Source organism: Alosa alosa, chromosome 24 (genome assembly GCF_017589495.1).
Source record: "Alosa alosa isolate M-15738 ecotype Scorff River chromosome 24, AALO_Geno_1.1, whole genome shotgun sequence".
Taxonomy (NCBI): Eukaryota; Metazoa; Chordata; class Actinopteri; order Clupeiformes; family Clupeidae; genus Alosa; species Alosa alosa.
This window is the reverse complement of record NC_063212.1, coordinates 14,612,317-14,633,650: the sequence shown is the minus strand read 5'-3', so window position 1 is coordinate 14,633,650 and position 21,334 is coordinate 14,612,317. Positions and strand designations below refer to the sequence as shown.

Genomic DNA, 21,334 nt, shown 5'->3' with positions numbered 1-21,334 from the left:
CTATGATAACGGGAGGTCCTCCAGTAGGTGCTCGTGCTTCCATGGCGGTTTCAGTTGTGCGTCCTCCTCCCTCCTCCTTTAGCAACAAACAAGCGCTGAAATAGAGCACGGAGCGTGCGTAATGCAATCTAGGAGCAGTGATTCGCCAAACCTCCCTTATTGCAGTCGCACACATTTCTTCTAATTTTATGTTTTAGTAACGAATAACGAAGATGCTTAGTGGAAATATAACAGAGTAAAAGTATTCATTTTATCTAGGAAATGTAATGGAGTAAAAGTGAAAGTTGACATAAATTTAAATAGCGAAGTAAAGTACAGATACGTGAAATGTCTACTTAAGTACAGTAACGAAGTATTTATACTCGGTTACATTACAACACTGAAAATATGCCCGAGCCTGCCCAAATGAAGCGGTGTGGACCCGCATTCCATTTGTATAAGCTGTCTGGGCATATCTCATGCCTGGACAGCATTGCCGGTCCCCCAATTCTGCTCGCACTGCGAGAGGCTGGGGTCGAAGACTGTCCTCTTCGCCCATTGGTTATTTCTACACAGGAGTATACTTTTGCAGTTGAATCTGGGGAAACTAACTACACATGTAAAGAAACACATAAAAATACTCTTGTTAGCACCATTGAATCTTTCAGTATTAGAGCTGTATCAGGTAAACAAATGTTTTTTACTGTACCCCTTAGTTTTTTGGGGGGAATTTTAAGAATATAAAAATATATGCATTACATGTATACAAAGTATTGTATGATATGCAGTGCATATTTGAATAGTGTACCAGCTCTCAACTTCTGCCAAGCAGGGAAACCTCAAGTAGATCTCAAGATCAACAGGGAGTCTTGGCTTACTGAGGGAGACTCTGTGACTCTGAGCTGTGATGTTGGAGGCTCCACTACAGGCTGGAGATTCCACTGGTACAAAATGATTCCCCACAGTGGTACTATGTCCTCTAGTACGTGTAAGGACCTCACACACTGTGAAAAGGTTATTTCATACAGCATCAGAGGAGCTGGAGGCTCCTACACTCTCAGCCCTGCTGCTCTTAGACGCACAGGGGTTTATGTGTGCAGAGCAGAGAGAGGAGAGTCAGCCTATCACACAGAGTTCAGCCAACCTCAGCCTCTCTGGGTCACAGGTGAAGAACAGTCTTTTATGTGGGATACACTAAAAAGTCTTGTTTATATACAAGGGTATTTAAAACAATTATCTGTGTTGTAAAGTTTAAAACCATACATTTGGATAACACCTGTGATTAAGTTTGTTCCATGATGTGATAGAGATAGATAGATACAGATAGATACTTTATTGATCCTCTAGGGGAAATTCAAGAAGAAGAAGACACAATTGGTTGTGCATCAGCACTCACACCTGTATGCAGTTGTACCAGTTCCCTAGAGATGGACTAAACCATGTCCTAGACTGAAAAAAATATTTATTGAAAATGTAAATTGAAACTAAAAACCAAACACTGGTCTTGGATAAGGCTTCATCTGTGTATGGGAAACTGAACAATTGTGTCTCTATTTTCGTTGATCCAGGTCAGTCCCCTCCTGCACCTCTGGTCATCAGTCCCAACAGAAATCAACACTTCTCCTCTGAGTCTCTCTCACTGACCTGCACAATGCAGGAGGACTCTACTGGATGGGATGTGGTCGAGTTTAGATCAGGAACAGTATCAAAGTGTCCTGATATGAAAGGAAACACCTGCACTCGACCCTCCCTTCATACATCTGACAGTGGAGTTTACTGGTGTCAGGATCAGTCGGGGAACAAGAGTAACCCTGTCAACATCACAGTGCAAGGTAGGCATTTCCAATCAAGCCCATTTTTGTCATTGTCTGTGTCACTGATGATTCACTTACAGGGGACATCTTCTGAATGTCCGTTTATACTGCATAAAATGGTGTTCAAGTAAAGTGTTACCAAGAATGCATCATGTGGTTCACACAGATGGTGATGTGATCCTGGAGAGTCCTGCTCACCCAGTGCTGGAGGGAGATCCTCTGACCCTGCGCTGCATTCACCGCCACAGACCCTTACGCTTCAGAGGAGACTTCTACAAAGACGACTCGCCACTGAATCAGACAGACGGAGAGATGACCATCCATTCCGTCTCAAAGGGACATGAGGGGTCATATTGGTGTCAAAGGTCATATCAATCAGAGTCACCAAAGACCTGGATTACAGTAAGAGGTAAAAACATGTTGCTGTTCATGCAATATTTAGAGTTCAGGGTAACATTTACTGAAATGCATCCTTAGTTTTGTTTGTGTTTGTGTGTGTGTGTGTGTGTGTGTGTGTGTGTGTGTGTGTGTTGTGTGTTGTGTTTGTGTGTGTGTGTGTGTGTGTGTGTGTGTGTGTGTGTGTGTGTGTGTGTGTGTGTGTGTGTGTGTGTGTGTGTGTGTGTGTGTGTGTGTGTGTGTGTGTGTGTGTGTGTGTGTGTGTGTGTGTGGTAATCTCTATTGTAATAGTGTTCTTTCATGTCTTTAAGCCTCGGGATCCTCTAGGATGGTTGCAGTAGGCATCGGAGTGGGGTTGGGTCTGGTCTTTATACTCTCCACTCTATTCGTACTGCTGTTTCGATCCAAAAGGCTTAAAGGTAATGAATATGCGATTTTATAAAATTATATAATGACTTCATTGTTGTAAAATTAAGTCATTAGATAGATGCAGGTTAAAAATATTACTTTAAAACAAGGACTGGGAAATCCCAAGCTGTCACTAGATAAACACGTGTGTTAATTAAGGATGACAGTGGTCAGTAGATGGAATAATTTGAATAATAGCATGCTGATAAAAAAAATACAATCATCAATATTCCACAGAAGATTACACACATCCTCATTTTGTTGTCAATCACTAGCTCTTTTTTCCTTATTCTAGGTGTTCAGTGCTCCAGGATTTTGCTGTGAGTTTCCTACACCCTATATAACATGGTTCACCTAATTTACACATAAAAGATTATTGACACCTTCGGCTAACTTTAAAAGTACTTTCACCATGCTGTCACCCTGCTTAGCATAGTATATATGTATGTCTCCCCTCTAGTGGTGGGCAACAGCAGAGCATCAATCAGCGTTCAACCCAGGGCCAGATCCAATCTACAACAAGAGAAGGGGATCAGTCTGAATACATGCCACTGCAGAGAGGTTGGTTTATTGATCTTACTGGGACCTGTAGTATCTAAAGGGTCTTGGCCTGGCTCCAGACAGGAGTCTGGGGAGCCGATGTATTGATGGAGAATTCTGGCGTTTTTTCACATGGATCTCTGTTTCTCGAGGTCACCGAGTACTGTTGAAAAAAAGAAGGAAACAATGAAACCAATTGGTTCTACCTACAGTAGCTAGAGTTGCTGCAGCCCACAGTGAAAGCTGCCACACCGTTACAGTGACTGCAGCAACTCGAGCGAGGTAGAACCGATTGGTTTCTTTTCATTTGTACCGACAGTATTCAGTGACCTGGAGAAATAGAGATATAATTGAAAAAAAAACACCTCCACTTTAAGGCATTAGTGCTTGTTTTTAATGCTTTATTTGCACCTTAGAACATGCGTTCTACACCTACACATCTACAACTTGGACATGCTTTCTGTATTGTACATTAGATGTAATATTCATCGTGATAATAATGATTTACAGTATGTTTTTGCACATTTTATATAATAGTATACATTGTTTTTGTCTCTGTTCATATTTCAAGTTAAGTTGTGTGAGGTAAATATGTAAAACTTTGTTTTCCATACCATTTTTTTGTATGTGGCGTACATAAATACTGTATATATTTTTATATTTAGAAATATATCTGCTTCATTGTATACTTAACTACAACTCCTTAAGTGCCATATACATACAGCTGTAGCCATTATGTGACTAGAGAGGTCGTCTATACATAATTATAAAAAGTAATTTAAAGTTTTATTTTTATATTTTGATATATTATTATATATTATTTTGGTTTGTTATGTGCTATTTCTGTCGTGTACAGTGTATAGTATGCATGTGTTTGCTTTATCAACATTGAAATACACTTTAATAAACATACCTTTTGTATTCCAGAGCATTTAGGATTATGGTCATTCTGAATTGAAAGGCCCAGTACTGTGGTATCATGGGACAGGGGCATCAATTTGGATGTGCTGATAAAAGTCTATTTTAAACACTGCCATGACAAGAATACATTGTTTGAATCTGACCGATTTATCTGACATACTAAACATTACTTTGAGGAAAATGTAAATGAAAGGTCAAAACATGACACATAATATGAAATGTGAATGATGACATATTTCTCTGGCACTTAATATCAATGCCAATTTCACTTCATATTTCTTTGGACTGAGGAGTCTGTGAGGACTGCTTTGTTCACCAGTACATAGTGTTGCATTTTTAATGTAAGCATGAGTCACAAAGGGCTGACCCTAGAGTTATGACAGCTGTTAAAGGAAATATGATGATGAACAGATTTGTCCAGTAGAGGGTGTCATTTGCACATGTTCTATAAAACAGTCTCATTTTCTGACATAGCTATAATAATAATTTAAATAAATTAAAAATTATGTTACAAGACAAGAATGTTATGCTTAATTTCCCACCTCATACCACTATATACCCTTCTCGACATGCACAACTCTGTGTTTGGTGAGATTTAACATGTCTATTTACTTTCACATATTATGCAGATCTATTCATATCATTACACATGTATAGCGCACGTTGAAAAGAGAAGATCCACCTATCTTCGTCATTTCCAGTGTTAGACTACAGATCTTACAAGTAGTGGCGTAGCAAACCAATGCTGGGCCCAGGTGTGAGAGCGCTACACGAGCCCCATCCCGTCGTTGTTTGGCCCAGGATGTATTAGCTCTGATACATGCAATACACATTAAGGGTGACTTCAATTGTTTATGCAAACGGCCTGAGGCACCGAAGTAGTTTAGGAGTTACAGATTACAATTTCAAATAAAAAAACACACGACTACATATCCATTACATGTGAAAACATAAAATAATAATTTTATTAACAGCCTGCAGGCCAGGGTAATCTAATATTACTACATTAACATCTCGCATGGAATTATGGGAACACTCAATGCGCCTCTTCAACCCTCTGATGAAACTGCAAGCGTAGATTACTTGCTTATAAACTCGCACTGTGCAGAAACAAAACTTAATGTAGCTTAACTTATTTAACCGTCCAGAAACCAAATAAAATCATTCATATGCATACAATCCCCAATATGCGTGAATTAGGCCATTAGAAGAAGGCCATCTTACGAGCCTTTTGTTGTGCAAAATCGTCAACGATGTTCCCAATATTTAATGCTCTGGCTCTCGTATTTTCAATGGACAGGATAGCTAACCCACAGAGCCTCTCCTGCCCCATGCTGCTCCTTAGGTATAGGTCTTAATAAGTTTGAGTTTGGAAAAAATCGCTTAGCTGTTGCCACAGTCACAGGCAATGTCAGAAACAACATGAGTACACTTCCCCGAATGTGGATGTTACACTGTCATAATCTACCACCAGCATTTTGGCAAGTTGAAAAATAGATGACTTCTGGGAAATCTCTGCTTTAAAGCAAGACCTGAATGAGAGGAGTTGTGTTGGGAATGTCGGTGCAATGTCCCTGCTATAATGGTCTGACAAACGTCTTGCCTTTTCAAGCAGTTCATCATCACCTGCGAGTTGAAGGGTCATAGGACGTTAAGACTCAAACACGACAAGTTTCCCGCATACTTGCAAATCTTTGGGAGAGCTGACTGATTATGATGCCCAGAGTTGTATTAAATACCTGCACTTTGAAGTATCTATCTGCATCGGTTAAGCGCTCATCTTCCGATAGATCGTCAAAGTGACGCTTCACTCTCCGTGCTCTAACATTCTAAAGTTCAAAAAAAAAAAAAAAGGAGGCAGGGGCCCTGTTGCGACTGCACATGCTGCACCTACTACAGTTATGCCACTGCTTACAAGGAGCACATGACAGCAGCAATAGAACTGGAGAAAGTAAGGAAGTACCATCCCCATTTATTCACTAGCTCAGCCAGAAATATACACCGTGGGCAGAGGTGGGCACAAATACATCAAAAACTATTTTGTTACAAACTACAAATACTGGCTCATAAAATGTAACAAAATAAATTACTGATGTGAAAAATGTATTTAATTAAAATACAAGTAATTAGTAATTTGAAAATACAAAAATATCCACACAATAATCATGGTATACCAACTTTTTAAAAAGAAACTACAAGGTATATTATTGAAAATGTATCCCCAAGAGACAAGAAATACTATTTTCTGTCTCTTCTGTCTAGGCTCGGATATGGATTCACTTAAACTGAGGACAAAATAGGACAGAAACCCCACTTTGTGGTGTGCAGTAGATGGCTGGCACATGAGAGCATGAAACCATCAAAACTAAAATGCCACATGAAAACAAGGCACCCTTGTCAAAGTCACACCTTACTTTGAAAGGTGACATCAAGCGTTGAAGACTTCACAAATGTAGGCTAATGGCAAACATCCGCATGCTCCAAACAAGTAGGCCTACAGGCACTTCGCTTGTCTTACCATGTAGCTCACCATATCCATTGGCTTGAACGCTAAAAAATATATGGGTCGCGACTTTATGAACATGGGAAATTGTGGGTCCCAAAGCCAGACCAGTTGAGAACCACTGACATGGCATACTACCCACCATCATTTCCGTAACCAATGAATGTAGAACGACACATTTAACAGGTCGGCCTCTTTTTAAACTGAACTGCATTTCCCTTTTTGTGCTATAAATGCATAACCTGACCCTCGCCAGATGAATTTCGCTCCGCCTAGCTCCACTCATCCATCTGGAACCGAACCAATCCAAAAACTGTCATACCTTCCACTGAGTTGAAAGATAACACTGATAGAAAAATGCTGAATTACCTGAGTATGACCCTTAGGAATGTGTTATAATGAGGAAGTAGTTTTCTTCAAATACATAAGGTTGCATGTTGGTCCTGTCCGGTCATTTTCAAGCTGAGATTCAGTGAGGGACACCAAACTCATCCAAAAGTAAGTTCTAGACATTTCATGTGTTCCATTTCATGTGTTCACCTACACCCATTTAGATTTTCTTGTTCTTCTTCACTTGTTATTGTCCAGTTGCATCTGGGCTTTTCTAAAATTTCAAATGAACCCTGTAATATTCAGTTACTGTACTATACAGTTACTGTATATGGTGACCAAATGAAACAAGAAAATGGAACTGAGTGAAGCATAATGCATGCTCAAACTGGAACTGAATAAGTGGCCTTCTGGGCAAAAGAGATGATTTAACATTCTTACTTTGCTTACAGAAAATTGGCAGGAGGCCCCACCACAAACAAACAGTTACATGAAAAATACAAGGAATCAAACATGGCCTACGTGTGAGTACTGTTTGATAGATAGATAGATAGATAGATAGATAGATAGATAGATAGATACTTTATTGAAGGGGAAATTCAAGAAGTTTACAATGCTTTGTCAGATTCACTCCTAAACTTTACATTCTCTGGAGTCCTACCTAGTTTATGATATGATGTGATATGATATGAAGATCATAGCATGAGGATGCCTACCTGGATGTAACTAAAATTATTTTGTGTACACCCAACTACCCATTAAGACAGATATTACAAGTACAGTGTGTAGGATGACTCATCATCACAATTATTTATGTAGTGACAGTTGTCCATTTAAAGTTTTAACATCAGTGTAACTATTGAATAGAACCCTGGATATCTTGACATGAATTTGAACATTTTCAATCAATGTCTGAATATATCAAAAGACATCTGAATTTGTAGGCTAAAACGTCTATACTGAATGGATCCCTATATTGAACGGAACTTGAGAATATTGAATGAAAGTCTGTATACTGGGTAAAATTACCATCAATTAATCATCAAGATGAAGCCATCATAGTTGTTGTCACTATAGATCTCTTCTCCTCCTCAAGACTTTTTATTCATTGTGGGTAGATCAGGTCTAAATCACCAGATAGCAACATAAGTCATAGGCCCTATCCATGAAATTATCCATGTGCAGAATTACATGCCATGTATGCTAAAGTGAGATGTCTTCTTTTCCTCTGTCTGTCTCAAATGCACAGTTAACTGTTAAAACTTATCCACACAATAAATTAAACTGTTGTTTTGAATTATACAGATGATAGCCTAAATGACACTTCTATTTCATAAAACACCTGATGTAAGCAAACACCTGGTAATGCTCCTGCTGCTCTGCTCACTCTTTGATTAAAAAAGTATATTAGTATATACTCTATAGTATAGTATAGTATAGTATAGTATAGTATAGTATATATACTCTTTTGATCCCGTGAGGGAAAGTTGATCTCTGCATTTATCCTAATCCGTGAATTAGTGAAACACAATCAGCACACAGTGAACACACAGTGAGGTGAAGCACTCACTAATCCCGGCGCAGTGAGCTGCCTGCAACAACAGCGGCGCTCGGGGAGCAGTGAGGGGTTAGGTGCCTTGCTCAAGGGCACTTCAGCCGTGCCTTCTGGTCGGGGTTCAAACCGCCAACCCTCCAGGTACAAGTCCGAAGCGCTAACCAATAGGCCATGGCTGCCCCTTTACTGCAAGTTATTTCAACGCATGTTACTACCATACACCACAGGCTTTTGCAATGGGCTATTACCTGTAGACTATTAATGTATAATTAGTCTATATCATAATAGTATGCATCCAAAATCCTCCCTCTTCCTATTAATTTGCAATTGTGTTGTATGAGTGTTTTCTCTAGCCTGTACCTTTTGTTGAGATTACAGCAGCAAAACCTTTTTGATGGGATAAGATAATATCAGCAAATACTTTACTCAAGTTCAGTCTAAGAGAGGTAAAACATGTGGAGGATAGGCATGTGCACGCAAGCCACAACAAACATCATGTGGTCCCGTTTTGAGACACATAATTAACCAGTTCGGGTTTATCTATCTAGATAATCAAGTGTATACTCCTTCCCAAAAGACGCACCACCATGTCAGACAGGTTTTTGTTAAAGATCAAGAAAAGGATACGAAAGGATAGTGGATAAAAAATCCTCCCAGAAACAGTGGCGCCCCCAGAACATTTTAATAGGGGTGGCCAGGGGTAGCCACATCTTGGGGTGACACAATAATAGAAAAAAAATAACTTCAGTTATTCTGTTTTTACAATACAGAGCAGTGAAAAAACGGCCAATGTAGTATGTTGTTTACCACTTCACTTTGGTGAATAAACAAAAATAAAAAAGGCTTACTTTTGTAAGCCTACGGTCACGTTTGCACCAGGTTCTCAACCGGCCACGCCCCCTCTGAACTCTCCCCCCACTCACATTCACCACGTTAACATATAGATAATGTACATTTTAATGCAGCCTATCCACCTTTGTTGGACATAGGACCAGCGCTTCGCTGCGCGGCGGTCATAATAATAATAGCCTTTTCCACAGTAATAATTGCTAACATTTTAAATATAGGCAATTCTATTTAGACTTCAAGCTCAACTATGAATTAACATCAGAATATGAATATATCATAAGTCATAATACAGTGTAGACATGCTATAACAATACAATACAATACATGTATCAATATATAATATTGTTGTCCCTAGCATCCATTTTCTTATAAAGGATACACAGTTTTGTCGTTGTGTTCTGCCCCTGTTCTGACATGATCCCCTGGCTTGCTCTGGCTGAGTTAGGTGGTCATCTTTGAGTGCTTTCTCATCCTCAGCATCATAAAATCTATGTGGCTCCCCTGTCTTCTGCATCTCCCTTGTTCCAACTTTTCTTTTTTTTTTAAAAAAAGAAGAAATATCCAGCCTCTCTTCCATCATCTGCAAATTGACACATCACAGTGTGACTAGTGGTAACCTATGCTAACTTTTCTGCTTAGCATTGCTAACATTCATTTTACAGGGTTGCCATGGGTCATGGAATTTCTGGAATATCATGGAATTTTGGAAAGTCTATTCCAGATATGGAAAGTCAGGGAATTGTATTATTTTGGGGGCAAAGTCATGGAATATCAGGGAATTTTGTTGTAGCAATTTGACTACATTAATACACATATTTCCAGAATTGGTGTATATCTGGTTATAAGCTTAGAAAGTACACTACGCGGCTGCTCTGAAATCACTGGTCGGTATATTGTACCATTCATTATGGAATTTTGCATTTGAATTAAAGGAACACGCCACCGTTTTATGAAATTGGGTTATTCACCATCTCCCCAAGAGTTAGATAAGTGAGCAAAAGCCAATTGAAATCAGTCGTGAAGCTGCCAAACAGGAAGTAAGGTCATATCTCAGCAAAAACCTTAACATATCAAAACAAAACTTGGTAAATGGACTCGGGACTCCAACATGAGGACACATATGAAATGTTGTGCCCTTTGACCTCTAGGGTGTGCTGCAACTAGCAAAAGTGTGTTTTGGCGTTTCAGACGTGTGTTACTGCACGTAACCTTTGACTTGTATGCCCAATGTTGAAAAATGAGGTACCGTTGGAATCCTTGGATCAAGTTGAGTTCAATGCACAATTCACTGCCTGGTCCTGTTGATGAACCGCACCTGAGCAAGCACACTTTGAAGTTCCTCGGAAAGGAAATAAATAAAACCCCTGGTAATAATTAATTTACCCCACGTCTCTACGTAAAACTAATCTCGTCCAAACTGGGCTTAAAGGAACACGCCACTGTTTTATGAAATTGGGTTATTCACCATCTTTTCTAGAGTAAGATAGGTGAGCAAAAGCATTTTTGGGCCCTATCATGAGTCTAAACTGCATGGTTACTGACGAATAGTTAGAAATACATTTCGGGGTTTGTCCTAAAGTTCAGGAAAAGCTATGTCAAGGTGAAATGGGTGAGAGCTCACTGGTAATTGGTGAAATTAATTTTTATAAACCAGTGCAAGTGCAGTGACAGTGCAGTAACAGTGATCAGCAATCGGCAGGGGGGAAATATGTGACAGTGACGACAGTGGCGCCAAAGATTGTAAATAGATACTCCTATCTACAATCTTTGGATGGTGCGGCAGCAGGTGCTGCATTTTATTTTCTTTCATGTCATAAATTGTCATATTGCCATTTCATGTCATGTTGTTTATTTAGACATTAGGCAATTTAATTAAAAGTATTACCCACTGAAAAATGTATATCCAGTAGGGGTGGCCACTGGAATGTCCAGAGTTCATAGCGGGGTGGCTGCAGTCACGCCTGACCACCCCATGGGGGCCCCCTGCCCACAGAATGGGACAACCTTGGCATTTGCTGTAATTTTTTTTGTAGAGCATGGGTTCCCAAACTCCATCAATGTGGGCCTCCCCTCTGAAAACAGTGACACCTCCGCGCCCCAACAATCATTTTCAAATAATGATATTCACTTCAGTTAATCCACTTAAATCGGTGCTATACTATGCAATGCAATGCAATGAGTTTTCATCATATTTTCAACGTTTGGCTTTGTTGCCCATATCAGGCTCGGGCCGTGCAGCAATTGTGACAAATCTGTCCATTTTAAATTAGCTATCGGAACGTCACATATTACTGTCACGTATGTCTAACCTCTTACGTGTATCTGTCACTTAATATTAATTTCTATAAACCAAGGCGGCGGATTCCTAAAGAAATGCAAGCACCCACACCATAAGTTTATCTAAATTAGCTATGTACCAAAAAATACATTTTACCGTAACTCGAAGAGCTGTAAACAGTGTGCGTGTACAAATCCGCTTGGAGCTCAAGCTCCAAGCTGCAAGTTACCGTTCACTGGTAACTTGCAGCTAGCTCGGCTGGCGGCACTGTTGCTAAATTACGTTATGAAGTTTGGCACAATACATTCATTCTCAAGGGATCAATAATACTTCCACTATCCCAAACATTTAGTATACATCTCTTCTATGATTTATTTCGATTTTATAATGTTGACAATTACATAATCATTGAAAAAAAAAATAGATAGTTCTAACATGAAATAAACGTTTTTCCTTCTTTTTTGAATCAACCGTCCGCGCCTCCCCTCCGCGCCTCACAGTTTGGGAACCTCAGTTCTAGAGCGTATCCATAATTGAAAAGGCATGTCTCACCAACGGCATAAGATATCAGGCTCATGGACATGACATGGACTGATTCACTAAAAAAAAGCTAACTTATTGTCAAAGCAGTTTGAACTGATATGGACCCATAGAAGAATATTATAATTTGAAATCATTGCACTGCCTTGACTCCAGATTTCATTCAACATTCTCAACATCAAATCAATATGTATGATATTATGTTCATCAAATGATAATTTGTTGTCATTTAGCATTTTTGTGCATGTGACTTAAATTGTTTTTTAACGTCAAGTGGATATATTCTTTCCTCTTCAGAACAAGTGGTACATCATCCCCATTGCGGTTCTTGGTGCAAAAGAAAATTCAGATCAGACTTGGACCCCCAATAGCCTACCGACTGCCAACAGAGAAGAGATACCTGGATGAGAATCCAATGGTCCAAAGATGGACATTTGGCGAGAGAGACCTGAGAAAAATGAACAAAACTATTCTGCTGGTGGGGGAGACTGGCACAGGGAAAACCAGCATCATCAACACTTTGGTCAACTACCTCCTGGGCATAAAGTGGGAGGATAAAGTCTGGTTTGATATCACAGAGGAGGTAGAGGTGAAACTGTCTGAAACCAAAACAACCAACATCACTGTTTACGAGGTCTTTGTGGAGGAGAACCCCATCTGCCTGACCATTATTGACACACCTGGGTATGGTTATACGAGAGGGATGGAGTATGACCTTCTGATAGCCGAGAATCTGAACAAGCTGTTCAGATCTGAGGATGAGGTCCGCGGCATCGATGCCATTGGACTTGTGGTGAGGTCCACTCAGAACCGACTCACAGCCTCTCAGCGCTACATATTTGACGCAATTCTGTCACTGTTCGGGAAAGACTTGGAGAAAAACATAGTGCTTTTTGTCACACATTCAGATGGGAAGTCCCCCAAAAATGTACTTGCTGCCATTTCTGAAGGGAATATTCTGTGTGCCAAAAACCAACAGAACCAACCTGAGCACTTCTTGTTTGACAACTGCCAACCTGATTTGGACAAGGATTTTGAAAGCCTTCACAAATCAGCCTGGAACATGGGCATGCAGAGTGTTGAAAAATTATTCAACTTTTTGAAGACAACTGACAAGAAGAATTTGCGGTCCACAAGGAGTGTTCTGAGAGAACGCAAGCAGCTAGAGATTTGCATCGGCAACCTTGAAGAGCGGATCAATGCCATTAACCTTAAGGAATGTGAAATGGCACAAATCGATGCAGCCATGGAACAAAACCGTCAAGATCTAGAAACATGCGAGAAGTTACAATTTGAAGTTGATGAGCCATACAAAGAGAAGGTCGACACTGGGTCAAATCCAAAGAAATCAAAAAAAGTAACCTCATGCGATACGTGCCAGGAAAATTGCCACTTCCCAAGTTGTTCGGAAAAGCTAAAATCGTGCAAAGCCATGAAGAAAAAGTACTGCACTGTGTGTACTGGCAAGTGCCACTACTCTAAGCACACAAATGAGGCTAAGATGTACATCCAGAAGACAAGGAAGGTGATGAAAATCAATGAAGAGCTCAAAACAAAGTACGAGGAGGAATATCAGGAGAAAGTGGAGCTGAAGAACCAAGTCGAAAGCGAGCTCGATGCCCTGCAAGAGGAGAAGTCACAGCTGATGGAGGAGGCCTACCAGAGCATCCTCACCCTGGAGAGGATCGCCCTCAAGAGCGACTCCCTCTCCACACTGCTCCATTTGGACTTCATTATCGACATCCTGAAGGAAGCAGGAAACTCAGAGAAAGTCCAGTCGCTACAGGAGCTGAAGACCACTGAAGAGGCCAACGATGCTGCCATGGTCTACTTAAGGGTAGGCCTTGGAAGGACAGAGAGAAGTAGCCAAGTTACCAACCAGGTGGCCAACCATGACACAAATGCCCTAGAGACAAAACAGCAAGAGCAAGACAAGACTGGGATTTATGAGGCGCTGACCCAAATGAAGGCAAAACCTTTTGAGACCATCACAGCAGGTAAAATGAAAGCCTTTGGGACCCTCACCCAAAGCAAACTCGACAAGATTATGGCAAGGATGGACCAAGAACAACAAAAGTCCTTTAAATAACAATGCAATGCAATGCAATGCAAACTGAATTGTAATTTGTACAATTTACATCAGATAGACATACAATTGCAAACCCTGAGTCACAGAGAGTGGTCATGAAGAGCTGTTTCTGTTTTTCATTTCCTTCCATGTTGTCCTAATGTTTTGAAACAGCTAGAGCTACTTGAGGCTTACTTATCTATGATATTTTTCACATTCCAATGACACAGAGAGATGATTCACCATGATATTTTACACAGAATAGACAAGTAGAAATGGAATGTGGACTGTATAACTGATCCTTTCTATTAAACACAGATATTCATATTTAATGTGGATGAAGTGCACATAGACATTCATTTCATTTATTTGGATTATGAAAAGAGTATGACAATCTTAATCACACTGCCTAAAACCTCATTTGTGACATTTGGTATGCCAAGGAATGATGCATAATAAGTATATTCTATGTGCATCTGGCCATCACTAGTCACAAGCCTGCTTGTGCTCGAAACTGTACCCATTGCTTAAACCCTTGGCTCATTTAGATCACTATGAGAGACTGGCTCTTCGGGGGCATGAATGGAGAATGGCCCAGAGGGAAAGCAGAAGGTTATGCAGTAAAAGGAAAATCAGCTTGTTTGTTAGCTTTCCATCTCTAACGCATTGGTTCTCAATACCAATTTATACCAGTTGTTTTTTTTTTTGGCCTTTTTATGCCTTTAATGATAGTGACAGTGGAGAGGGACAGGAAGCGAATGGGAGAGAGAGCAGGGGTGGGACCCGGAAAGGACCACGGGGCCGGAATCGAACCGCCGGCGTACGGTGCAGGTGCCCCAGCCAGTTGCTGCCAGAAATTGCAAAGCGCCTGCTTCAGAGGACACTTTTTTTACCTAGTTAGGCCTATAATCAAATGACCTTGACCTCTTTGGAAAGCTGAGACACTGTAGTTTCTTTGAAAACAATCAGAATAACTATGTGATGTACTAACACAGAACTACAGAGGCTAGAATATAGTTTTTTTCTTTCTGCCGGATTACAAACATCTCTGAACTGACCACATTTTAGCCCTCTAGGTCACTTGATATGACTTAGAAACACAACTGAGCCCTAGCACCAGATCATGTGAAGCTGTGTGCAAAAATAGATCAATATAGAATGAAAATATGTGTACTTTAGACCATTATTTGCCAAGGTATGCTAATGTGTTTTGTAAAATGGCCTATGGAAACTCCCCATAGGACTTTTGGATTGCATACTGACAGTCAAATGCTTACTGCATACTGCGTATGAACCCCTTTGTGTAGAAGCATAATCTTGGTCTCAAATGAAAGGTAACACTCTGAAGTTTGAAGACTATTTGGATTGTATGTCAGGTTTTCTGATATAGAATGGCTACACAAAATATGGAATAATTACACAAAGGTCTCTATTTTTGCATTTACTTTGTTGGTTCAATGGGTGTGTGTATAAGATGGACTATACATCTACAAAACGAATGAAATAAAACAACATGAAGATTCAATTTCTATGGTTTCCTGTGAATATTTCAAGACCCAATATGCTGCATCTACTCATTGCTAAGGGATAACTGCAGATAGAAATTAGGAAAGCATCAAGGGGGAGGGGGAGGGGGGCATTTTTTATTAAATTGAATTGAGATATAGTAAGATTAATGTCACAATGTAAAGCACTAGACAGATTGTACATGATAAAGGTTGTTATGTATGGATTCCCAAGAGTCCAAGCTTTCAAATGGTGTATACCATTACTATGCTACATAGCAATATGGTGCATATGATTTAGAATGTTGGGGGCAGGTGGGTAACCGTCCCGCTGGTGGGACACTGAGGGCGGAGTGGCTAATTTATTTATCTTAACATCTCACTGGCCACAGGAAAAGCTGTTAAGCAACCTAACTGGACCACTTTCAACAACTCACCCGAAATCTCTGCAGTCCAAACTCCCAAAATGTTCTTCAGGTCCTGGACAAACCCCCCATTTATTTTACAATCATTGCTGGAACCACAGCATGAAGAGGAAGAAGGAGAAAAGAGTTAACTAATGTATTTATTTGAGTAATCAATGTGTGTGTGTGTGTGTGTGTGCATGTGTGCGTCAGTATTTGAAAAGAAAGAGATGGTGGTGGCCAGTGACCTAAATGGTTCTGTAAAATAAAGACAGTAAAACCCCTGAAGTACAGGTAGCCTATCCATACACGCCACACTACATTATGGACACCACTAGGACTGACTGCTTGACTACACAGAGCCTGGGTACAAGGGGTCACACGTCCACATATATGTTGATTCATTTATTTCAATTGAGAAAAGTTTCTGATGTTCTGATGCATTTCATAAACAAGGCCCAAATCTTTGCCAAGTTGTCCAACAGTTGTCTCATCAGTAAAACAGACTCAAATGCCATAACATTTTCTCACGGTCCTCAAGAGCAGACACATTTCCTTAGTAACATTTTATACAAAATAATTTACAAAACACTATCACTAAACACTTTCACATGCACATTGGACTTCATGCAGGAAACAATATACAGATTTTTGTTTGCTTCCACTTTGTTTTGTTAGTACCAATTTATTTCTGGTATTCACCAATGTTTAGTGTGTTTTTTTCTTTTAGGTAAAAAATTGTATGCATGGTTAAATGCACTCTTACCAAGATAAGAGAAACATATATCTTGCCTTCAGTGTCCAAGAATTGGCTCTCCAATGGAAGGAATGAATAGATTTTGAATGTTTGGATTGGATTGGAACATAAAAATGCATGAATGTTATATGAATATCACAAAAGACGTGCTGATAAAACTAGAGTTTAGTTATTTCATGCTTCAGCGAATCATATATGGTCAGATTACCGGCAACAGTATTTTAAAGATGACATAGAATGGGGAAAAAAAAGTTTTTGCTTTGACTAAGGAGAATAAGGAGAGTCCCATGCATAGCCATAAAGCTACTGTGAACCAGAAACACAGTTGTTTCTTCCTTCAGATGCAGTTCTCAGACTTTGAAATGACCACTAAAAATCAGGCAAATCAGAACAAAGAGAGTGTGATGCATAGACTGTGACGCAAACCTTCCAGTGGTGTAGTCTAGTTAGCTGTAGTCAGTATACTGTGATGTAGCAGTTAGCTGTAGTGGGTATACTGTGATCAACCCCAAATGTTAATACGTATCCTTGCCTATTTTAAGTGGGTATACTGAGATAGTGATGCTTTTTAAGTGGGTATACTGCATAATTTTGCGTATAACACATAGACTACACCACTTCATCCCTCTGATCACAGTCCCCCTCCAAACATGTTACCTTGAGTTGGAGATTCAAGTATAAGTGGCTGGAGCCTATTGTGAATGGTCTTTGGCTTCATTCATGTCAATGCCAGATAAGCATTAGTTAAAATGGTCCGTTTTATTCCCCAGCCTAATCATAGGGTTGGAAATGGGCTTGTAAAATAGCATCTTTAAGATATAAGCAATCATGTTTCAGCACACCAGGGTAAGAACAAATTTGGGTGGTTAATAGAGATGCATCCGGAGTTGAGTCATCTTATTTTTTTCTCTGAAAAGAAAACACAAGAGAACTTTTATACATACGGATAAGGGGAGAGGGGAATACCTTATGCAACACACCCTGCCCCAGGATTTGCTCAGCAGTAGTGGAATGTCACTAAGAAGGACAATCAGACATGGGAGTGAAAGCAGTGCAGAGAATGGGTTTTACTAATATAGCTGAACATTTTAGCATATTGTTTCATTTATCAAGAAAATGAAGTTATCTTACAATTAAATACTACATGGTTAAACTACATTTACTCCAAACATTGCACAACAGAACAAAAGAACAAACTCCACAATGGGCAACCGAGTAATAAACTAGCAAGAAGCTTAAATATTGAAAGAGCTCTCAGATTGTGGCTGGTGAGTGGCAGCAAGAGTGTAGGTGTCAAAAGTGTAGGCAGAAGTAGTGACAGGTTTTCTTGTCTGTCAGCCAAGGACCAAAAATCACAGGGGGAGGAGTAAAGCATGGAGCGGACTTTTATGGACCTACACAGCACAAGAAAGGCAAGGAAAACATGGTTCAGCACCAGGAAGATTTGGACTGGATTGTGACAAGTGAAGTTATTCAGGATTCAACAAACACTTTAGGAGTGTGACCTGAGGTGGCCTGATGTCTAATAGTTTGAGACTGAAGACAACTGTAATGTACTGTATCTCCCACGAGGCAGAAGTGGAAATAGATAATAGTGGAGGTGGATGGGGGACCTTTCAGTGAAGAGCATTTGCCTTTCTGCACAGTTGCATCATGTGCCACATGTGCATCCCCTTTTTCTACAGGATAAAGTTGGGTTTAGCCTGCTTATTGCAATAAGAAGGATTTTCAGTCTTCAGTAAGGAAGAAGGGATGAACAAATGGAAACACAAAAGAAGACTGGATGGATTGCAAATTGTTGTACACCTGCACTATACAAGATCAGGATCAGAGGTGTCAGCTTTGGAATGGTGTCATTATCTCAAAAGCATTAGGAGCTGACGTGGAGCCGTAAAAGAGGTGGAATAGTAAAGAAAGAAAGAAAACTCAAAAAGAACAAAATCTGGAAGTGGTTTGTTTATACACGTGATCACATTACATATTAAAATGTAAAACAAGCAACAGCTTATTTGTGCTGTTGGATGCTAATTACACTAATTATCATATTTTGTGGGAGGCATATCATGGCTCTTTTTGTGGCCCCAATAATAACATTTACAATATGGGTGGGTCCTTGCATGGGCGATACATACGACAGATACACAGTAACAGCAGCACTGAAACAATGCCAGAAGCTACGTGTCTGAGAGTTTGTCATACCTTTCAGCAAGTTCAAGGCCAAGACTAAGACACCATTGCTGTTAGACGACCTAATTATAACCTTTTTCAATGAGGAAGTATTTGTGTATTATATTTACCCCAAGTATATAAGGTTGTGTTTTAATCTGGTTTCCATTTTCAAGCTGAGATTCAGTGTGCAACGCTAACTACAAGTGAGTCCAACATATTATTTGCCCTTGTTTAAAATGCTCTGCAGTTTTGCTTACTGTAAGGATGTTGCACTGCCTTTTTTACTGTAAGGATGTTGCACTGCCTCCAAATGTTCTGGTTTATCAAAACAGATCTAGAATCCTAAAATCTCTTCAAAGATTATTTATGAACTGTTTTAAGATCTTTCTCATTTCAATTTTTGAGACTTTAACTCTGTGAACATACTGTATTGGTCTGTACTATGTCTATATGGACCTAATTATTTATTTAGCTTATTTGCTTAGGTGCTATTTTTTGCTGCTATTGGCTATCGTTGCAAAACTCTACACTCTAATCCCAAAACCTTACACCAAATCAGCAAAACATTATATATGTTTTGCAAAACTCTTCAAACTCTTTTAAAAATAGTGTTTTTGTGTCAAAACAGTTCACAGAATGTTTTTTTTGAGAAGCACTCTAGAATCTTTGGTTAACACAACCACCTTGTGAACAAGCACACAAAGCACAACTATAGTATAAAATAAATATGCTAGATCTCGCCTTCATTCTGGTATAAGTATAAGTATAAGTATATATACTCTTTTGATCCCGTGAGGGAAATTTGGTCTCTGCATTTATCCCAATCCCCGAATTAGTGAAACACACTCAGCACACAGTGAGGTGAAGCACACACTAATCCCGACGCAATGAGCTGCCTGCTACAGCAGCGCTCGGGGAGCAGTGAGGGGTTAGGTGCCTTGCTCAAGAGCACTTCAGCCGTTCCTACTAGTCGGGGTACGAACCAGCAACCCTCCGGTTCCGAATTTTGAAGTTCGAAATGCTAACCAGTAGGTCATGGCTGCCCCCCTAGGTCTGGCCAGAAGATTTTATCCACATCACATGAAATGTTGTGTTGTACTAGGCACCTCCTGGTCTTTCTCCTTCTCTTACTTCTTCACCTGATCATCCGCCTCCCCTCCTCCAATTCTATCCCCTCTCACTCTCTGTCCAAAATCATACTGCATTGTAATGTAGACCAAAATCTTAATAGCTTATTATAGTGCTCAAGTTCTGATTTCTGAGTGAACACATTATCTAAAAGTGTTTAAACGTGTTTCAATTTGGGAACACAACTGGCAAAATTGTTTACATAACAGACACCAATGTGAATGGTTTTGCTAAGTGTGCTACAAAATTGAGTGTAAAGCAGTTAATGTTCTTTCAGGTAGGCAAACATGGAGAATAGATTGACTACAAGGGATAGTTTCAGAAATGTTGCTATAAGACTCACTGTTTAAGTATTCAGACATCTGATTTATCTGTTTATTTGTTTTATTTATGTGTCTTGTATAATGGAATAAAATGTCTTGTTGAAACATTTGCAATAATGCATAAAAGCAGAAAGAAAGAAATGTTACCTGCCAAACTCTTCAAACAAGTTTTTATTGTTCAGCTACTTTCCCTACCCTATGCGAATCTGCATTTCAACATGCCTTGCTGTGAGATAAACTGCCTAAAGCAGGGGGGGGGGGTTAATAGTCAACTATGAGTTATGTAATCGCACAATGAAACAATCTTAAGAAAATAACTATATGAGGCATGCAAATCTGTAATTAAAGTGATTTGCATTTTAAGAGTCAAAGTGATCCTGAATGCATTCTGCTCTCTGGGCCTCATGATGATCTATTCATTCCATTCCTTTCTTATCATTCTAACAGGAAACTGGCAACACCACGTACCACAGAGTGTCACAAAGAGAAGGCATCAACATGGCCTATGTGTGAGTAGAGTACAGAAATTATTTTATTAAAATAATGGTGTTAAAAACAACCAGAAATTATATTTTTATTTTCTTGTTTGTTTGTGTTGCACTATGCAATAACAATACAAAACAATATAAAAGTTCCTGCAACATCCCAGCAAACAAAATGAAGTCCTGGCGACGTCCCCTAAAGGTCCCCTGGTGAACGTCACCTCCTCGACATTGTGTAGGGTTCCCTTTACGTCCCGCGGACCTCTGTTCGGGAGGTCTAAAAGACGTCCACGAGACTTTGAGAGGACGTCCTGTAATAGTCACCGCGACGTTATGCGCGCGACGTTTATATTTCCGCGATGGTAAAAAAAACAAAAAAAACACG

The 21,334-nt window shown here is 39.7% G+C and overlaps 2 protein-coding genes across 2 annotated transcripts; both read left to right on the top strand.

Annotated features, from left to right (window-relative positions):
* Positions 1 to 756: 756 nt before the first annotated feature.
* LOC125289081 (low affinity immunoglobulin gamma Fc region receptor II-b-like) lies at positions 757 to 2,921 on the top strand. Its single transcript, XM_048235754.1, has 5 exons — positions 757 to 1,144; positions 1,548 to 1,811; positions 1,960 to 2,202; positions 2,501 to 2,608; positions 2,893 to 2,921. Exons 1-5 carry the CDS (start codon positions 757 to 759, stop codon positions 2,919 to 2,921), a joined length of 1,032 nt encoding a protein of 343 aa, XP_048091711.1.
* A 4,108-nt stretch (positions 2,922 to 7,029) lies between these two features.
* Positions 7,030 to 14,918, top strand: LOC125289695. The gene is made up of 3 exons (XM_048236665.1): positions 7,030 to 7,059; positions 7,344 to 7,415; positions 12,411 to 14,918. Exons 2-3 carry the CDS (start codon positions 7,405 to 7,407, stop codon positions 14,200 to 14,202), a joined length of 1,803 nt encoding a protein of 600 aa, XP_048092622.1. The 5' UTR covers positions 7,030 to 7,059; positions 7,344 to 7,404; the 3' UTR covers positions 14,203 to 14,918.
* Positions 14,919 to 21,334: the final 6,416 nt, after the last annotated feature.

Bases quoted from the DNA above. Each gene is read 5' to 3' on its own strand.
- LOC125289081 (XM_048235754.1), top strand. From the start codon at position 757: ATGATATGCAGTGCATATTTGAATAGTGTACCAGCTCTCAACTTCTGC. The intron at 1,812-1,959 runs GTAGGCATTTCC...TGGTTCACACAG, and splicing joins TGTCAACATCACAGTGCAAG to ATGGTGATGTGATCCTGGAG. The intron at 2,203-2,500 runs GTAAAAACATGT...CATGTCTTTAAG, and splicing joins GACCTGGATTACAGTAAGAG to CCTCGGGATCCTCTAGGATG.